At 44.2% G+C, this 14,326-nt stretch overlaps 1 protein-coding gene across 16 annotated transcripts in view; it reads left to right on the top strand.

The window, feature by feature from the left end:
- LOC109867051 (coiled-coil domain-containing protein 136) overlaps positions 1–14,326 on the top strand; it is a 60,356-nt gene that overhangs the window by 32,939 nt on the left and 13,091 nt on the right. For all 16 annotated transcript variants that reach the window (XR_004204797.1, XR_004204798.1, XR_004204799.1 and 13 more), the window contains 5 exons: positions 3,752–3,826; positions 4,988–5,088; positions 5,599–5,800; positions 7,432–7,540; positions 8,437–8,722. Coding sequence is in view for 11 of the 16 variants with exons in the window: in XM_031801292.1 (XP_031657152.1) it covers positions 3,752–3,826; positions 4,988–5,088; positions 5,599–5,800; positions 7,432–7,540; positions 8,437–8,722 (773 nt within the window). In the remaining 5 variants the exon portion in view is untranslated. The remainder of the gene's footprint in view (positions 1–3,751; positions 3,827–4,987; positions 5,089–5,598; positions 5,801–7,431; positions 7,541–8,436; positions 8,723–14,326) is intronic.

The following is a 14,326-nucleotide window of genomic DNA, read 5'->3' on the forward strand; positions in this document are numbered from 1 at the left end:
CTAACAGCTTACAGATGGTAGGCAATTAAGGTCACAGTTATGAAAACTTAGGACACTAAAGAGGCCTTTCTACTGACTCTGAAAAACACCAAAGGAAAGATGCCCAAAGGCCCTGCTCATCTGCGTGAATGTGCCTTTGGCATGCTGCAAGGCATGAGGACTGAAGATGTGGTCAGGGCAATAAATTGCAATGTCCGTACTGTGAGACGCCTAAGACAGCACTACTGGGAGACAGGACAGACAGTTGATCGTCCTCGCAGTGGCAGACCACGTGTAACAACACCTGCACAGGATCGGTACAGGATGGCAACAACAACTGCCCGAGGTACACCAGGAACGCACAATCCCTCCATCAGTGCTCAGACTGTCCGCAATAGGCTGAGGGAGGCTGGTCTGAGGGCTTGTAGGCCTGTTGTAAAGGCAGGTCCTCACCAGACATCACCGGCAACAACGTTGCCTATGGGCACAAACCCACCGACGCTGGACCAGACAGGACTGGCAAAAAGTGCTCTTCACTGACGAGCCAAGGTTTTGTCTCACCAGGGGTGATGGTCGGATTTGCGTTTATCGTCAAAGGAATGACCGAGGCGTGTACTTTGGAGCGGGATCGATTTGGAAGTGGAGGGTCCGTCATGGTCTGGACGGTGTGTCAAAGCATCATCGGACTGAGCTTGTTGTCATTGCAGGCAATCTCAGCGCTGTGAGTTACAGGGAAGACATCCTCCTCCCTCATGTGGTACCCTTTGTAGTGGAAATTTCCTGTATTTACCAAATCATGAGAGCAAACCACACAAGTCAGAGTTATCATAAAGTCCATCTTTAATTATATGAGCTCCATCACAACCCTGTGACTCTCAGATCAATTCAGTGTCTATAAATGAATTCTCTGAGAGTCCTTACACATTGCAACTGAGATCCTTTATAGCAAAGACACACATAGCCAGACAGCATTGGCTATAAATTATCGTTCAGCTTTGTCACCTAAACCATGTTCTTATCTCGCTCTCAGGACCATAAAACAAAACCTCATCAACAGGCATATATCAAATACACCCCCCCTGGACAAGATCACAGAGACACAGTGACTGGCACACAGACATTGTGGAGCAAAGAGATAATTGGTTTAAAAGATATGTTTACATATGAAGACAAGCTTGACCCCTCCCCTTTCTGTGGCCCAAGTAACTGACCCCATGACAGAGAACAGATAACTGCAAATGGCCACCACTATAGTACAACAAGATACATTCTGATGAGAAGTATCTCACAAGCATATCATGAAAATAAAACATCTTATCTATGTTACCCAACTATTTTGATTATTCCCCAACACCTTCCTGCAGGCTCATCCTGACATGACCCTCCAGCATGACAATGCCACCAGCCATACTGCTCGTTCTGTGCATGATTTCCTGCAAGACAGGAATGTCAGTGTTCTGCCATGGCCAGCGAATAGCCCGGATCTCAATACCATTGAGCACGTCTGGGTCCTGTTGGATCGGAGGGTGAGGGCTAGGGCCATTCCCCCCAGAGATGTCTGGGTCCTGTTGGAACGGAGGGTGAGGGCTAGGGCCATTCCCCCCAGAGATGTCTGGGTCCTGTTGGAACGGAGGGTGAGGGCTAGGGCCATTCCCCCCAGAGATGTCTGGGTCCTGTTGGAACGGAGGGTGAGGGCTAGGGCCATTCCCCCCAGAGATGTCTGGGTCCTGTTGGAATGGAGGGTGAGGGCTAGGGCCATTCCCCCCAGAGATGTCTGGGTCCTGTTGGAATGGAGGGTGAGGGCTAGGGCCATTCCCCCCAGAGATGTCTGGGTCCTGTTGGAACGGAGGGTGAGGACTAGGGCCATTCCCCCCAGAGATGTCTGGGTCCTGTTGGAACGGAGGGTGAGGGCCAGAATTCCCCGCCGGAAATGTTCGGGATCTTGCAGGTGCCTTGGTGGAAGAGTGGGGTAACATCTCACAGCAAGAACTGGCAAATCTGGTACAGTCCATGATGCACTGCAGTACTTAACGCAGCTGGTGGCCACACCAGATACTGACTTTTACTTTTTATTTTGACCCCACTTTGTTCAGGGACACATTATTCCATTTCTGTTAGTCACATGTCTGTGGAACTTGTTCAGTTTATGTCTCAGTTGTTGAATCTTGTTATGTTCATACAAATATTTACACATGTTAAGTTTACTGAAAATAAACACAGTTGACAGTGAGAGGACGTTTCTTTTTATTGCTGAGTTTAGTAAAGGACTGTATAACGCATAGCAACCACTAACAACAATTGTAACACCAGCTCACTTCTGTCCACACATTCTGTTACACATGTCCCCTTGGATAGAGCCTCAGGAGACTCTGATCTGAACAGGCAGAAGTGCTGTCAGGTGTCCCCCTAGCAACCTGAATGCCTCTAAACATATCAGTGGCCTGGTCACAGAGGTCACTTGGATTTTGAGGGGCAGGCTTATGACCCCTCTTGTGTCTCTGACATATTCAGGGGATGGGGTGTCCTAGACCGCATTGTGATGTCATCACTCCCTGTTCGCTGGGGACAGGAAGTCTGGGATACTCCCATTGGGCCCCACCCACCAGGCATGCTCAGCTGTTCTTCAGGCCCACTGCTGACACACACACACACACACACACACACACACACACACACACACACACACACACACACACACACACACACACACACACACACACACTACACACACACACAGCTTCTCCCCACCCACTACAGCTGTTCCCCTTCGGGGAGGCCTCTCCATGCCTCTAGGTATCCATGGTGACCACCCAATCAAGGCTGAGGTGTGGAGAGGAGGTCCAAACTTAGGTCCTCACATAGAATGTCACTGTAGAGTGATTTGCTACTCTCTCTCTCTCTCGCTCTCTCTCATTTCTCTCTGTCTCTCTGTCTCGCTCTCCTTTCTCTATCTCTCACTCTCTTGCTCTCTTTCGCTCTCTCTCTCTCTTGCTCTCTTTCGCTCTCTCTCTCTTGCTCTCTTTCGCTCTCTCGCTCTCTTGTTCTCTTTCTCTCTCTCTTTCTCTCTCTTGTTCTCTTTCTCTCTCTCTCTCTCTCTCCTTTCTCTCTCTCTCTCTGTCTCTCTCTCTGTCTCTCTTTCTGTCTCTCTCTCTCTCTCTCTCTCTCTCTCTCTGTCTCTCTCTCTCTCTCTTTTCTCTCTCTCTCTCTCTCTCTCTCTCTCTCTCTCTCTCTCTCTCTCTCTCTCTCTCTCTCTCTCTCTCTCTCTCTCTCTCTCTCTCTCTCTCTCTCTCTCTTTTCTCTCTCTCTCTCGCTCTCTCTCATTTCTCTCTGTCTCGCTCTCCTTTCTCTATCTCTCGCTCTCTTGCTCTCTTTCGCTCTCTCTCTCTCTTGCTCTCTTTCGCTCTCTCTCTCTTGCTCTCTTTCGCTCTCTCTCTCTCTTGTTCTCTTTCTCCCTCTCTTTCTCTCTCTTGTTCTCTTTCTCTCTCTCTGTCTCTCTCTCTCTCTCTGTCTCTCTCTCTGTCTCTCTCTCTCTCTCTCTGTCTCTGTCTCTGTCCCTCTCTCTCTGTCTCTCTGTCTCTCTGTCTGTCTCTCTCTCTCTCTCTCTCTCTCTCTCTCTCTCTCTCTCTCTCTCTCTCTCTCTCTCTCTCTCTCTGTCTCTCTCCTTTCTTTCTCTCTCTCTGTCTCTCTCTCTGTCTCTCTCTCTCTCTCTCTCTCTCTCTCTCTCTCTCTGTCTCTCTCTGTCTCTCTCTCTCTCTCTCTCTGCCCCATACAGGTCTATTGGAGGATGAGCGTTTGACCAGTGCTCATCAGGCAGAAGCCTTCGCACGACAGGTCCACAACCTGCAAGGTATTGTCTGCAGCCATGTCCCAGGCTTTTTTAACACACTGGCCCATTATTCTCCTCGAGGCCTCCGCACTGGTCCACAATTATTAGCTAAATAATTTTAATTTCTACACCAGGGTTATTTCCATAATACTGAAATACTGAAGTGTCATGTACTGTAATATGTACCTAACTTTAACACAGAGACTGCATGGCATGCTAACTTTAACACAGAGACTGCATGGCATGCTAACTTTAACATAGAGACTGCATGTCATGCTAACTTTAACACAGAGACTGCATGGCATGCTAACTTTAACACAGAGACTGCATGTCATGCTAACTTTAACACAGAGAAACAAATTCATGTCAATTCATCAATATCCAATCAGCATATGAAATTCCGTTGTCTCTAATAGGACTGAAAGTGTGTGATTGACTATAACGTGTTAAATGTGTGTGTCATCATTTGTCTCATGGGGATCTCAGTCTGCATATTACCAATAGTTGCATCAGCTAATACTACAAATTACACAGAACTGTTCTCACAGGCACACCCACACACACACACACGCACGCACGCACGCACGCACGCACGCACGCACGCACGCACGCACGCACGCACGCACGCACGCACGCACACACACACACACACACACACACAACACACACACACACACACACACACACACACACACACACACACACACACACACACACACACACACACACACACACACACACACACACACAGTTCTCATATCTCCCTCTCATGACTATGAACTAGCACACCTGATGATTGGTTGATTAGTTGAATCAGGTGTCTGTTTGATGATTAGTTGATAAGTTGAATCAGGTGTGGGTTTGATGATTAGTTGAATCAGCTGTCTGATGATTAGTTGAATCAGCTGTCTGATGATTAGTTGAATCAGCTGTCTGATGATTAGTTGAATCAGGTTTGAGTTTGATGATTAGTTGAATCAGGTGTCTGTTTGATGATTAGTTGATAAGTTGAATCAGGTTTGAGTTTGATGATTTGTTGAATAGTTGAATCAGGTGTGCTAGATCGGAAATAGATGAAGCGGAACAGCCAAGGTACCCGAAGGAGCGTTTTGATAAACGCTGTTGTAACGACAGACACGTAAGCCCCTGTTCCTGTTTGTTTGTGCGTGTCCTCCCCTGTAGCCCAGCTGCGTTTGGTACAGGAGGAGATTGAGTCTCTGGAGGAGGAGAAAAAGAGCGAACTGATTGAGGCCCACGAGGAGCTACGCCTGGCCCAGGAGGAGGTGCTGCTTTACTTTACTTGTTATATTTCACATTAAGGTGACTACTTTAAGCTGTTCCACTTTACATTAGGATACTTTACGTTACTAGTTCCAGAAGTATGTACAGTGCCTTGCGAAAGTATTCGGCCCCCTTGAACTTTGCGACCTTTTGCCACATTTCAGGCTTCAAACATAAAGATATAAAACTGTATTTTTTTGTGAAGAATCAACAACAAGTGGGACACAATCATGAAGTGGAACGACATTTATTGGATATTTCAAACTTTTTTAACAAATCAAAAACGGAAAAATTGGGCGTGCAAAATTATTTCACAAAAAAATACAGTTTTATATCTTTATGTTTGAAGCCTGAAATGTGGCAAAAGGTCGTAAAGTTCAAGGGGGCCGAATACTTTCGCAAGGCACTGTATGTGTTCTCTGCGAGTTCTAGGGCAGGTGAGTTCGTGACGGTTCCTTGCTTGTGTTGAAGGTGCTGCTGCTGAGATTGATTTATTCCTTAATTCAATACAGGTGCAACTGCTGCAGCAGGCGGCAGAGGAGTCGGCAGCTGAGAGGGAGAACGACATCGCCTCCCTACAGGAGGAGCTTTGTCGCCATCAGGCCGAGCTGGGGAGGCTCAACGAGGAGGCACAGGAGTACGAGCTGGAGATCACCACGCTCCGTGCCGAGATCAGCATGAAGAGTCAGAGGAGAGAGGAGGAGAGGAGAGGAGGTGAGAGAGCTTTAGGGGAAGTGGTGGGGAGAGGATGGCGAGGAGAGGACAGGAGAGAGAGAGAGGAGAGGAAGTGAGAGAAAGGGAAGGAGGAGAGGAGGTGAGAGGGGAGGAGGACAGGAGAGGAGCTGAGAGAGAGTGGAGGAGGAGAGGTGGGAGAGAGGGGAGGAGGTGGGAAGGAGGTGGGGAGAGGAGGGACAGGAGAGGAGCTGAGAGAGAGTGGAGGAGGAGAGGTGGGAAAGAGGGGAGGAGGTTGGGAGGAGGTGGGTAGAGGAGAGGAGGGACAGGAGAGAGAGAGGGAGAGGGGAGGAGGTGGGGAGAGGAGGGGGAGGACAGGAGAGAGAGAGGAGGGAGGAGAGGAGAGAGACAGAAGTAGGAGCTGGAGATCATCACGTGGCAAGATGAAATCTGGGAAGGTCATCACAGTACATTTGCTGATCTCATGTCCACCAGCCAGGTCAAAGCAACATCAGCAAACAGCTTGTGTAAAGCCATCCTTCCCTGAGTCACACCCTAACCCTCTCTACAAGAACACAGCAGTGATGTCATGTACTGGGAGAGAGTCCCTGATGTCACCGTGCCTCCCCCCTGCCTTGCCTCATTCCCTGACAAACACAGTGTGACATCACCCTTCTGGTATCCCAAACACCCCTCCCCCCTCTCCCCCACCACCACCCCCACCACTCACTGTGAGAGAGCAAGCGGTGGGGTGTAAAACACATTTGTAATGCTGCAGCCTTTTCCTCAACCCATTTTTATTAAACCCCAGCCTTGATCTATGTGTTTGACTGTGAGATGCTAACCATCAGGGGCAGACTGGGACCAGATATTGTCCCTGGCATTTCTAACATACTAGCCCATTTGTCTCCTTGAAGCCCCTACACCGGCCCATTTTTTAAAAACTTGAGCCCCCTATTATTCGCCAGATATTCATCCGTTTGCGTACAAAACCAAGTTATATGGGCCAAAAAAATGGACCAGCTGTCTGGCATTTTCCTGAAATGCCAGATGGCCAGTCCGCCTCTGCTAACTATGATGCAACCAGCAATAACACAACCAGCATCTGATGCATAGGATGACCAGGGAGGTTAACTTGAAAAGTGTGTGAGTTGGGCCCTCTTCCTGTCCTGTCCATTCAGAATGTAAGGAGCATGTTTCAGTATTAAGGAAAATGTATGAAGTAAAAGTTATCAAAAATATAAATAGTAAAGTACAGATACCCCCAAAACTACTTAAGTAGTACTTAAAATTATTTTTACTTAAGTACTTTACACCCCTAGGTTTGGGTCACAGGTTTATAGGTGTCACATTCCAGTCTGATGTTAGGTAGACACACACCAGGTCTTTGTTTTTCTGGGTCTCTCATTGAGTCTCTTGACTATTTATAAGGTGCATGGGCACGTACAACAGGATGAATAGTTTTGAGGGGTAGGCCACATGAGTATAGACTCAGAGTTGATACTTTATGTAAACCGGCAAAGTGTTTACCAGTGGCTGAACCTGTGTTGCTAGTACCTCCCCATTTCACTCTGTTTCAGACCATTTTCTCCTGGGTCGTACCTAATGAACACGACCCTGGGGTGTGATGGTCCTGTGCTGTCCTGACTCCTGTACCTGTCCTGTGTGTTCAGGAGACGTAGAAACACTGAAGCAGGAGTGTGTCACATTGAGGGAGGAGTGTGAGACATTGAAGAATGACAACAGACGTCTGACTGAGAGACTACAGCTGCAGAGGACAGGGTGAGAAAATCTTCTTCTTCTAGTTATTTTTGTTCTTGTTTCTCTTGTTCTTGTTGTTGTTCTTCTTCTTGTTTTTCTTGTTTTTCTTCTTCTTGTTTTTCTTCTTCTTGTTTTTCTTCTTCTTGTTTTTCTTCTTCTTGTTTTTCTTCTTCTTCTTCTTCTTGTTTTTCTTCTTCTTCTTCTTCTTCTTCTTCTTGTTTTCTTCTTCTTCTTCTTCTTCTTGTTTTTCTTCTTCTTCTTCTTCTTCTTCTTCTTGTTTTTCTTCTTCTTGTTTTTCTTCTTGTTTTTCTTCTTTTTGTTTTTCTTCTTGTTGTTTTCTTCTTCTTGTTTTTCTTCTTCTTGTTTTCTTCTTCTTCTTCTTCTTCTTGTTTTTCTTCTTCTTCTTCTTCTTGTTTTTCTTCTTCTTCTTCTTCTTGTTTTCTTCTTCTTCTTCTTGTTTTCTTGTTTTTCTTCTTCTTGTTTTTCTTCTTCTTGTTTTTCTTCTTCTTGTTTTCTTCTTCTTGTTTTTCTTCTTCTTCTTCTTCTTCTTCTTCTTGTTTTTCTTTAAATTGTTCTTGTGTTTCTTGTTCTTCTTTATCTTCTTGAGATTCTTTTTCTTGTTCGTGTTCTTTTTCTTCTTTTTCTCCTTGTTTTTGTTATTAATATTTTTTTCTTATTTTCTTTTTATCTTCTTGTTGCTGTTCTTGTTATTCTTTGTGATCTTCTTGATCTTTATCTTGTTCTGGTTCTTCTTATTCATTTTTTTCTTGTTGATCTTCTTGTTCTTCTTTTAAAAATTTTTAAATGTTGGTTCTTCTTGATTTTCTTGAACTTCTTGTTTTTATTCTTCTTGTCATTGTTCATTTTCATTCACTTTATAAATGTGTAATTTTCTTGTCTCCTCTCTCTCATCCCAGTTCCAACAGCCACCTGTCCCTAAAGGAGGATGAAGAGGACACCGGGATCGGAGTGGGCACAGAGATGGGGGGCATCATGGCTGAGAGCTACATGACCATGGCAGACTGCCAGTCAACGGGCACAGGCACCAACTGCCGCCTGAAGGACGTGTCCATTCAGAAGAACATCTCGTTCGATGGGAAGCCCATGACCCCCACCGGCTGGAATGGAGGATTTGGGGAGATCGTCTCACTAAGGGACCAGCTGAAACAAGCTGAGGAGAAGGCCTCACTGGTACAGAGACAGGTACGCTACATAAGATGAAGATCATTAGAAGATACAGTGGTGGAACAGTAGTCATTGATGCCAACTGAATTTCTGCTGTGCTGTGGCAAGAAACGATTAGGTGGTTCAAGGAGGTTTTAGGTGGGTCATTGTGGCACAGAAAAGTGCGACTCCCACGACCACATTTAGAACTACACTGAGTGACTCACACACCACACGTAGCACAGTAGCAAAACAAAACATCAGAGAAGCAGCTGGCCAATCACAGACTACCCTGTCACACAAGTGGCTAATACTTATTTTTAGGTACTGCAGTAATGGACAACACAACACAGTGCACTAACCTGGCCTGCTGTTTACATAACCTCTGTTCTGGGGTGTTCCACAAGTGTTCCTTCCAGGGAGTGTTTGTCCTGTCCTTCTGCTTTCTCTTTCAGGTATCACCCAGGTTACTGTAGAGCTCTTCATGACATCTGTGGATGTAAAAAGGGCTTTGTTAATAAATCAAATCAAATTGCCGAATACAACAAGTGTAGACCTTACCGTCAAATGCTGACTTACAAGCCCTTCACCAACAACGCTGTTCAAGAAATAGAGTTTCGAAAATATTTACTAAATAAACTACATTTAAAAAAATTACATAACAATAATGAGGCTATATACAGGGAGTACCGGTACTGAGTCAATGTGCGAGGGTACAAGTTAGTCGAGGTAATTTGTAAAGTGACAAACAGCTAGATAATAAACAGCGAGTAGCAGCAGTGTAAAAACACAGGGGGGGGGGGTCAATGTAAATAGTCCTGACGGCCATTTGATTAATTGTTCAGCAGTTTTATGGCTTGGGGGTAGAGGCTGCTAAGGAGCCTTTTAGTCCTAGACTTGGCGCTCCGGTACCGCTTGCCGTGTGGTAGCAGAGAGAACAGTCTATGACTTGGGTGACTGGATCTTTTACAATTTTTGGGCCATCCTCTGACACCGCCTAGTATATACAGTACCAGTCAGTAGTTTGGACACACCTACTCATTCAAGGGTTTTCTTAATTTTTTACTATTTTCTACATTGTAGAATAATAGTGAATACATTAAAACAATGAAATAACACATATGGAATCATGTAGAAACCAAAAGAAGTGTTAAACAAATCTAAATATATGTTATATTTGAGATTCTTCAAAGTGCCACCCTTAGCCTTGATGACAGCTTTGCAGACTCTTGGCAGTCTCTCAACCAGCTTCATGAGGTAGTGACCTGGAATGCATTTCAATTAACAGGTGTGCCTTGTTCAAAGTTAATTTGTGGAATTTCTTTCCTTCTTAATGCGTTTAAACCAATCAGTTGTGTTGTGACAAGGTAGGGGTGGTATACAGAAGATAGCCCTATTTGGTAAAAGACCAAGTGCATATTATGGCAACCTGTTACGGCTAGCGGAACCCCTTGACAACATCAGCTGAATTTTAACTTACATATATTCAAAGGTGCAATACATCAAATTAAAGCTTAACTTCTTGTTAATCTAGCCATCGTGTCAGATTTCAAAAAGGTTTTACAGCGAAAGCACACCATACGATTATGTTAGGTCAGTGCCTAGTCACAAAAAAACATACAGCCATTTTCCAGCCAAAGAGAGGAGTCACAAAAAGCAGAAATAAAATGAATCACTAACCTTTGATGATCTTCATGAGATGGCACTCATAGGACTTCATGTTACACAATACATGTATGTTTTGTTCTATAAAGTTCATATTTATATCCAAAAATCTCAGTTTACATTGGCGCGTTATGTTCAGTAATGTTTTGCCTCGAAAACATCCTGCGAATTTGCAGAGAGCCACATCAATTTACAGAAATACTCATCATAAACTTTGATGAAAGCTACAATTGTTATGCACAGGATTAAAGATAAACTTCTCCTTAATGCAACCGCTGTATCAGATTTCAAAAAAGCTTTACTGCAAAAGCACACCATGCAATAATCTGAGTACAGCGCTCAGCCACCAAAACAAGTCATACAGATACCAGCCATGTTGTGGAGTCAGTAAAAGTCAGAAATAGCGTTATAAACATTCACTTACCTTTGATGATCTTCATTGGAATGCACTCCCAGGAATCCCAGTTCCACAATAAATGTTTGTTTTGTTCGATAAAGTTCATCTTTATGTCCAAATACCTCCTTTTTGTTCACGTGTTTAGTTCACCAATCCAAATGCACAAGGCGCGGGCACTAAGTCCAGACGAAAAGTCAAAAAAGTTCCTTTACAGTTCGTAGAAACATGTCAAACGATGTATATAATAAATCTTTAGGATGTTTTTTTATCATAAATCTTCAATAATTTTTCAACCGTACAATTCCTTTGTCTCTAGAAAGGAAAGGGAACGGAGCTCATGCTGACGGCCTCACGCGATCTACGACTAAAGGCTTTCAGCTGAGCCACTGGTCTTATTCGCTCCCCTTTCACAATAGAAGCCTGAAACAATGTTCTAAAGACGGTTGGCATCTAGTGGAAGCCTTAGGAAGGGCAATATGACCCCATTTACACTATATATTGGATAGGCAATGACTTGAAAAACTACAAACCTCAGATTTCCCACTTCCTGGTTGGGTTTTTCTCAGGTTTCTGTCTGCCATATGAGTTATGTTATACTCACAAACATCATTCAAACAGTTTTAGAAACTCCAGTGTGTTTTCTATCCGAATATACTAATAATATGCATATCTTAGCTTCTGGGCCTGAGTAGCAGGCAGTTTACTCTGGGCACGCTTTTCATCCGAATGTGAAAATACTGCCCCCTAACCAGAAGAGGTTATGGCAAGAATAGCTCAAATAAGCAAAGAGAAACGACAGTCCATCATTACTTTAAGACATGACTTGCCTAGTTAAATAAAACTTTTATAAAATAAATAAATATAAGTGAAGGTCAGTCAATAAAACCATCAAGCGCTAAGATGAAACTGGCTCTCATGAAGACCGCCACAGTAAAGGAAGACCCAGAGTTACCTCTGCTGCAGAGGATAAGTTCATTAGAAAAAAATCCACAAATAAAATTATTCTACAATATAGAAAATATTAAAAATAAACAAAAACCCTTGAATGAGTAGGTGTGTCCAAACTTTTGGCTGGTACTGTAGGTCCTGGATGTCAGGAAGCTTGGCCCTAGTGATGTACTGGGCTGTACATACTACCGTCTGTCGTGCCTTACGGTCAGATGCCGAGCAGTTGCCATACCAGGAGGTGATGCAACCGGTCGCGATGCTCGCGATAGTGCAGATATATAACTTTTTGAGGATCTGGGAACCCATGCCAAATCTTTTCACTGTCCTGAGGGGGAAAAGGTGTTGTCATGCCCTCTTCACAACTGTCTTGGTGTGTTTGGACCATGAGAGTTCATTGGTCATGTGGACACCAATGAACTTGAATCTCTCGACCCGCTCCACTACAACCCCGCCTCTACTATTTTAATTTTTTAATTTTTTATAAATGTGATGGATTGATCCAGGGGTGTCAAACTAATTTTGCCTCAGGGGCCATATTCAGTCATCAACCAGGGCCGATTGGTTATGAAAATTGGTTATATATTTCCTCACCTTAAACATTTGGAAAAATATGTCCTCTATCAAGTGTTTTTTGTATTTTCGATGCTCCCTGAACTGTCTAGCTTTCATTTCATCCAAGGTGGCATAGCAGTTCAGACGTCTTTTGTCCTCGTCTTGTCGTGTCCTGTATATATATATATTTACAACTTTTTCACGTACATTTTATTTTTATTTTCCATCAACTCATCTTCAAAACACTCTCCTGCAACCCGCCTCACCAATGTATATTTATAAAAAAGTATTATTTACCTGTAGATCTGTAATCCTCCAAGAAGCTAGCCAGAAACTCCAAGAAGCTAGCCTGAAACTAGCCAGAAGCTAATCCAGAAGCTAGTTCAGAAGCTAGTTAGCTCCTTTACTGGCAAATCGTTAGTATTCAGCTAACCACGGTTTGTGGTCATCAGCTATCTTTTAGCTCGAAAATCTATCGCCAGTTCTGTACGGCGCAGCGCGGCTCGGAACGGAACATACCGGACCAATTTTTCTCTCCATGTCCCTGGATTTCGACTGCTCTCTGGACATTCATACCCGGATCTCACAGCTAGCTAGCTGCTATCCGTGTGACTATCGGCCTTCGTCGATTCCGGAGCAAACATCAATTATTCCGGAGCTAGCAAGCTCCGTCAATCACTCCTGAGTTCCATCAATTTTATTTATTTATTTATTTATTTTACCTTTATTTAACCAGGTAGGCAAGTTGAGAACAAGTTCTCATTTACAATTGCGACCTGGCCAAGATAAAGCAAAGCAGTTCGACAGATAAAATGACACAGAGTTACACATGGAGTAAAAACAAACATACAGTCAATAATGCAGTATAAACAAGTCTATATACAATGTGAGCAAATGAGGTGAGAAGGGAGGTAAAGGCAAAAAAGGCCAAGATGGCAAAGTAAATACAATATAGCAAGTAAAATACTGGAATGGTAGTTTTGCAATGGAAGAATGTGCAAAGTAGAAATAAAAAAATAATGGGGTGCAAAGGAGCAAAATAAATAAATAAATAAAAATTAAATACAGTTGGGAAAGAGGTAGTTGTTTGGGCTAAATTATAGGTGGGCTATGTACAGGTGCAGTAATCTGTGAGCTGCTCTGACAGTTGGTGCTTAAAGCTAGTGAGGGAGATAAGTGTTTCCAGTTTCAGAGATTTTTGTAGTTCGTTCCAGTCATTGGCAGCAGAGAACTGGAAGGAGAGGCGGCCAAAGAAAGAATTGGTTTTGGGGGTGACTAGAGAGATATACCTGCTGGAGCGTGTGCTACAGGTGGGAGATGCTATGGTGACCAGCGAGCTGAGATAAGGGGGGACTTTACCTAGCAGGGTCTTGTAGATGACATGGAGCCAGTGGGTTTGGCGACGAGTATGAAGCGAGGGCCAGCCAACGAGAGCGTACAGGTCGCAATGGTGGGTAGTATATGGGGCTTTGGTGATAAAACGGATTGCACTGTGATAGACTGCATCCAATTTGTTGAGTAGGGTATTGGAGGCTATTTTGTAAATGACATCGCCAAAGTCGAGGATTGGTAGGATGGTCAGTTTTACAAGGGTATGTTTGGCAGCATGAGTGAAGGATGCTTTGTTGCGAAATAGGAAGCCAATTCTAGATTTAACTTTGGATTGGAGATGTTTGATATGGGTCTGGAAGGAGAGTTTACAATCTAACCAGACACCTAAGTATTTGTAGTTGTCCACGTATTCTAAGTCAGAGCCGTCCAGAGTAGTGATGTTGGACAGGCGGGTAGGTGCAGGCAGCGATCGGTTGAAGAGCATGCATTTAGTTTTACTTGCATTCAAGAGCAATTGGAGGCCACGGAAGGAGAGTTGTATGGCATTGAAGCTTGCCTGGAGGGTTGTTAACACAGTGTCCAGAGAAGGGCCGGAAGTATACAGAATGGTGTCGTCTGCGTAGAGGTGGATCAGGGACTCACCAGCAGCAAGAGCGACCTCATTGATGTATACAGAGAAGAGAGTCGGTCCAAGAATTGAACCCTGTGGCACCCCCATAGAGACTGCCAGAGGTCCGGACAGCAGACCC

Source organism: Oncorhynchus kisutch, linkage group LG22, assembly GCF_002021735.2.
Source record: "Oncorhynchus kisutch isolate 150728-3 linkage group LG22, Okis_V2, whole genome shotgun sequence".
Classification (NCBI taxonomy): Eukaryota; Metazoa; Chordata; class Actinopteri; order Salmoniformes; family Salmonidae; genus Oncorhynchus; species Oncorhynchus kisutch.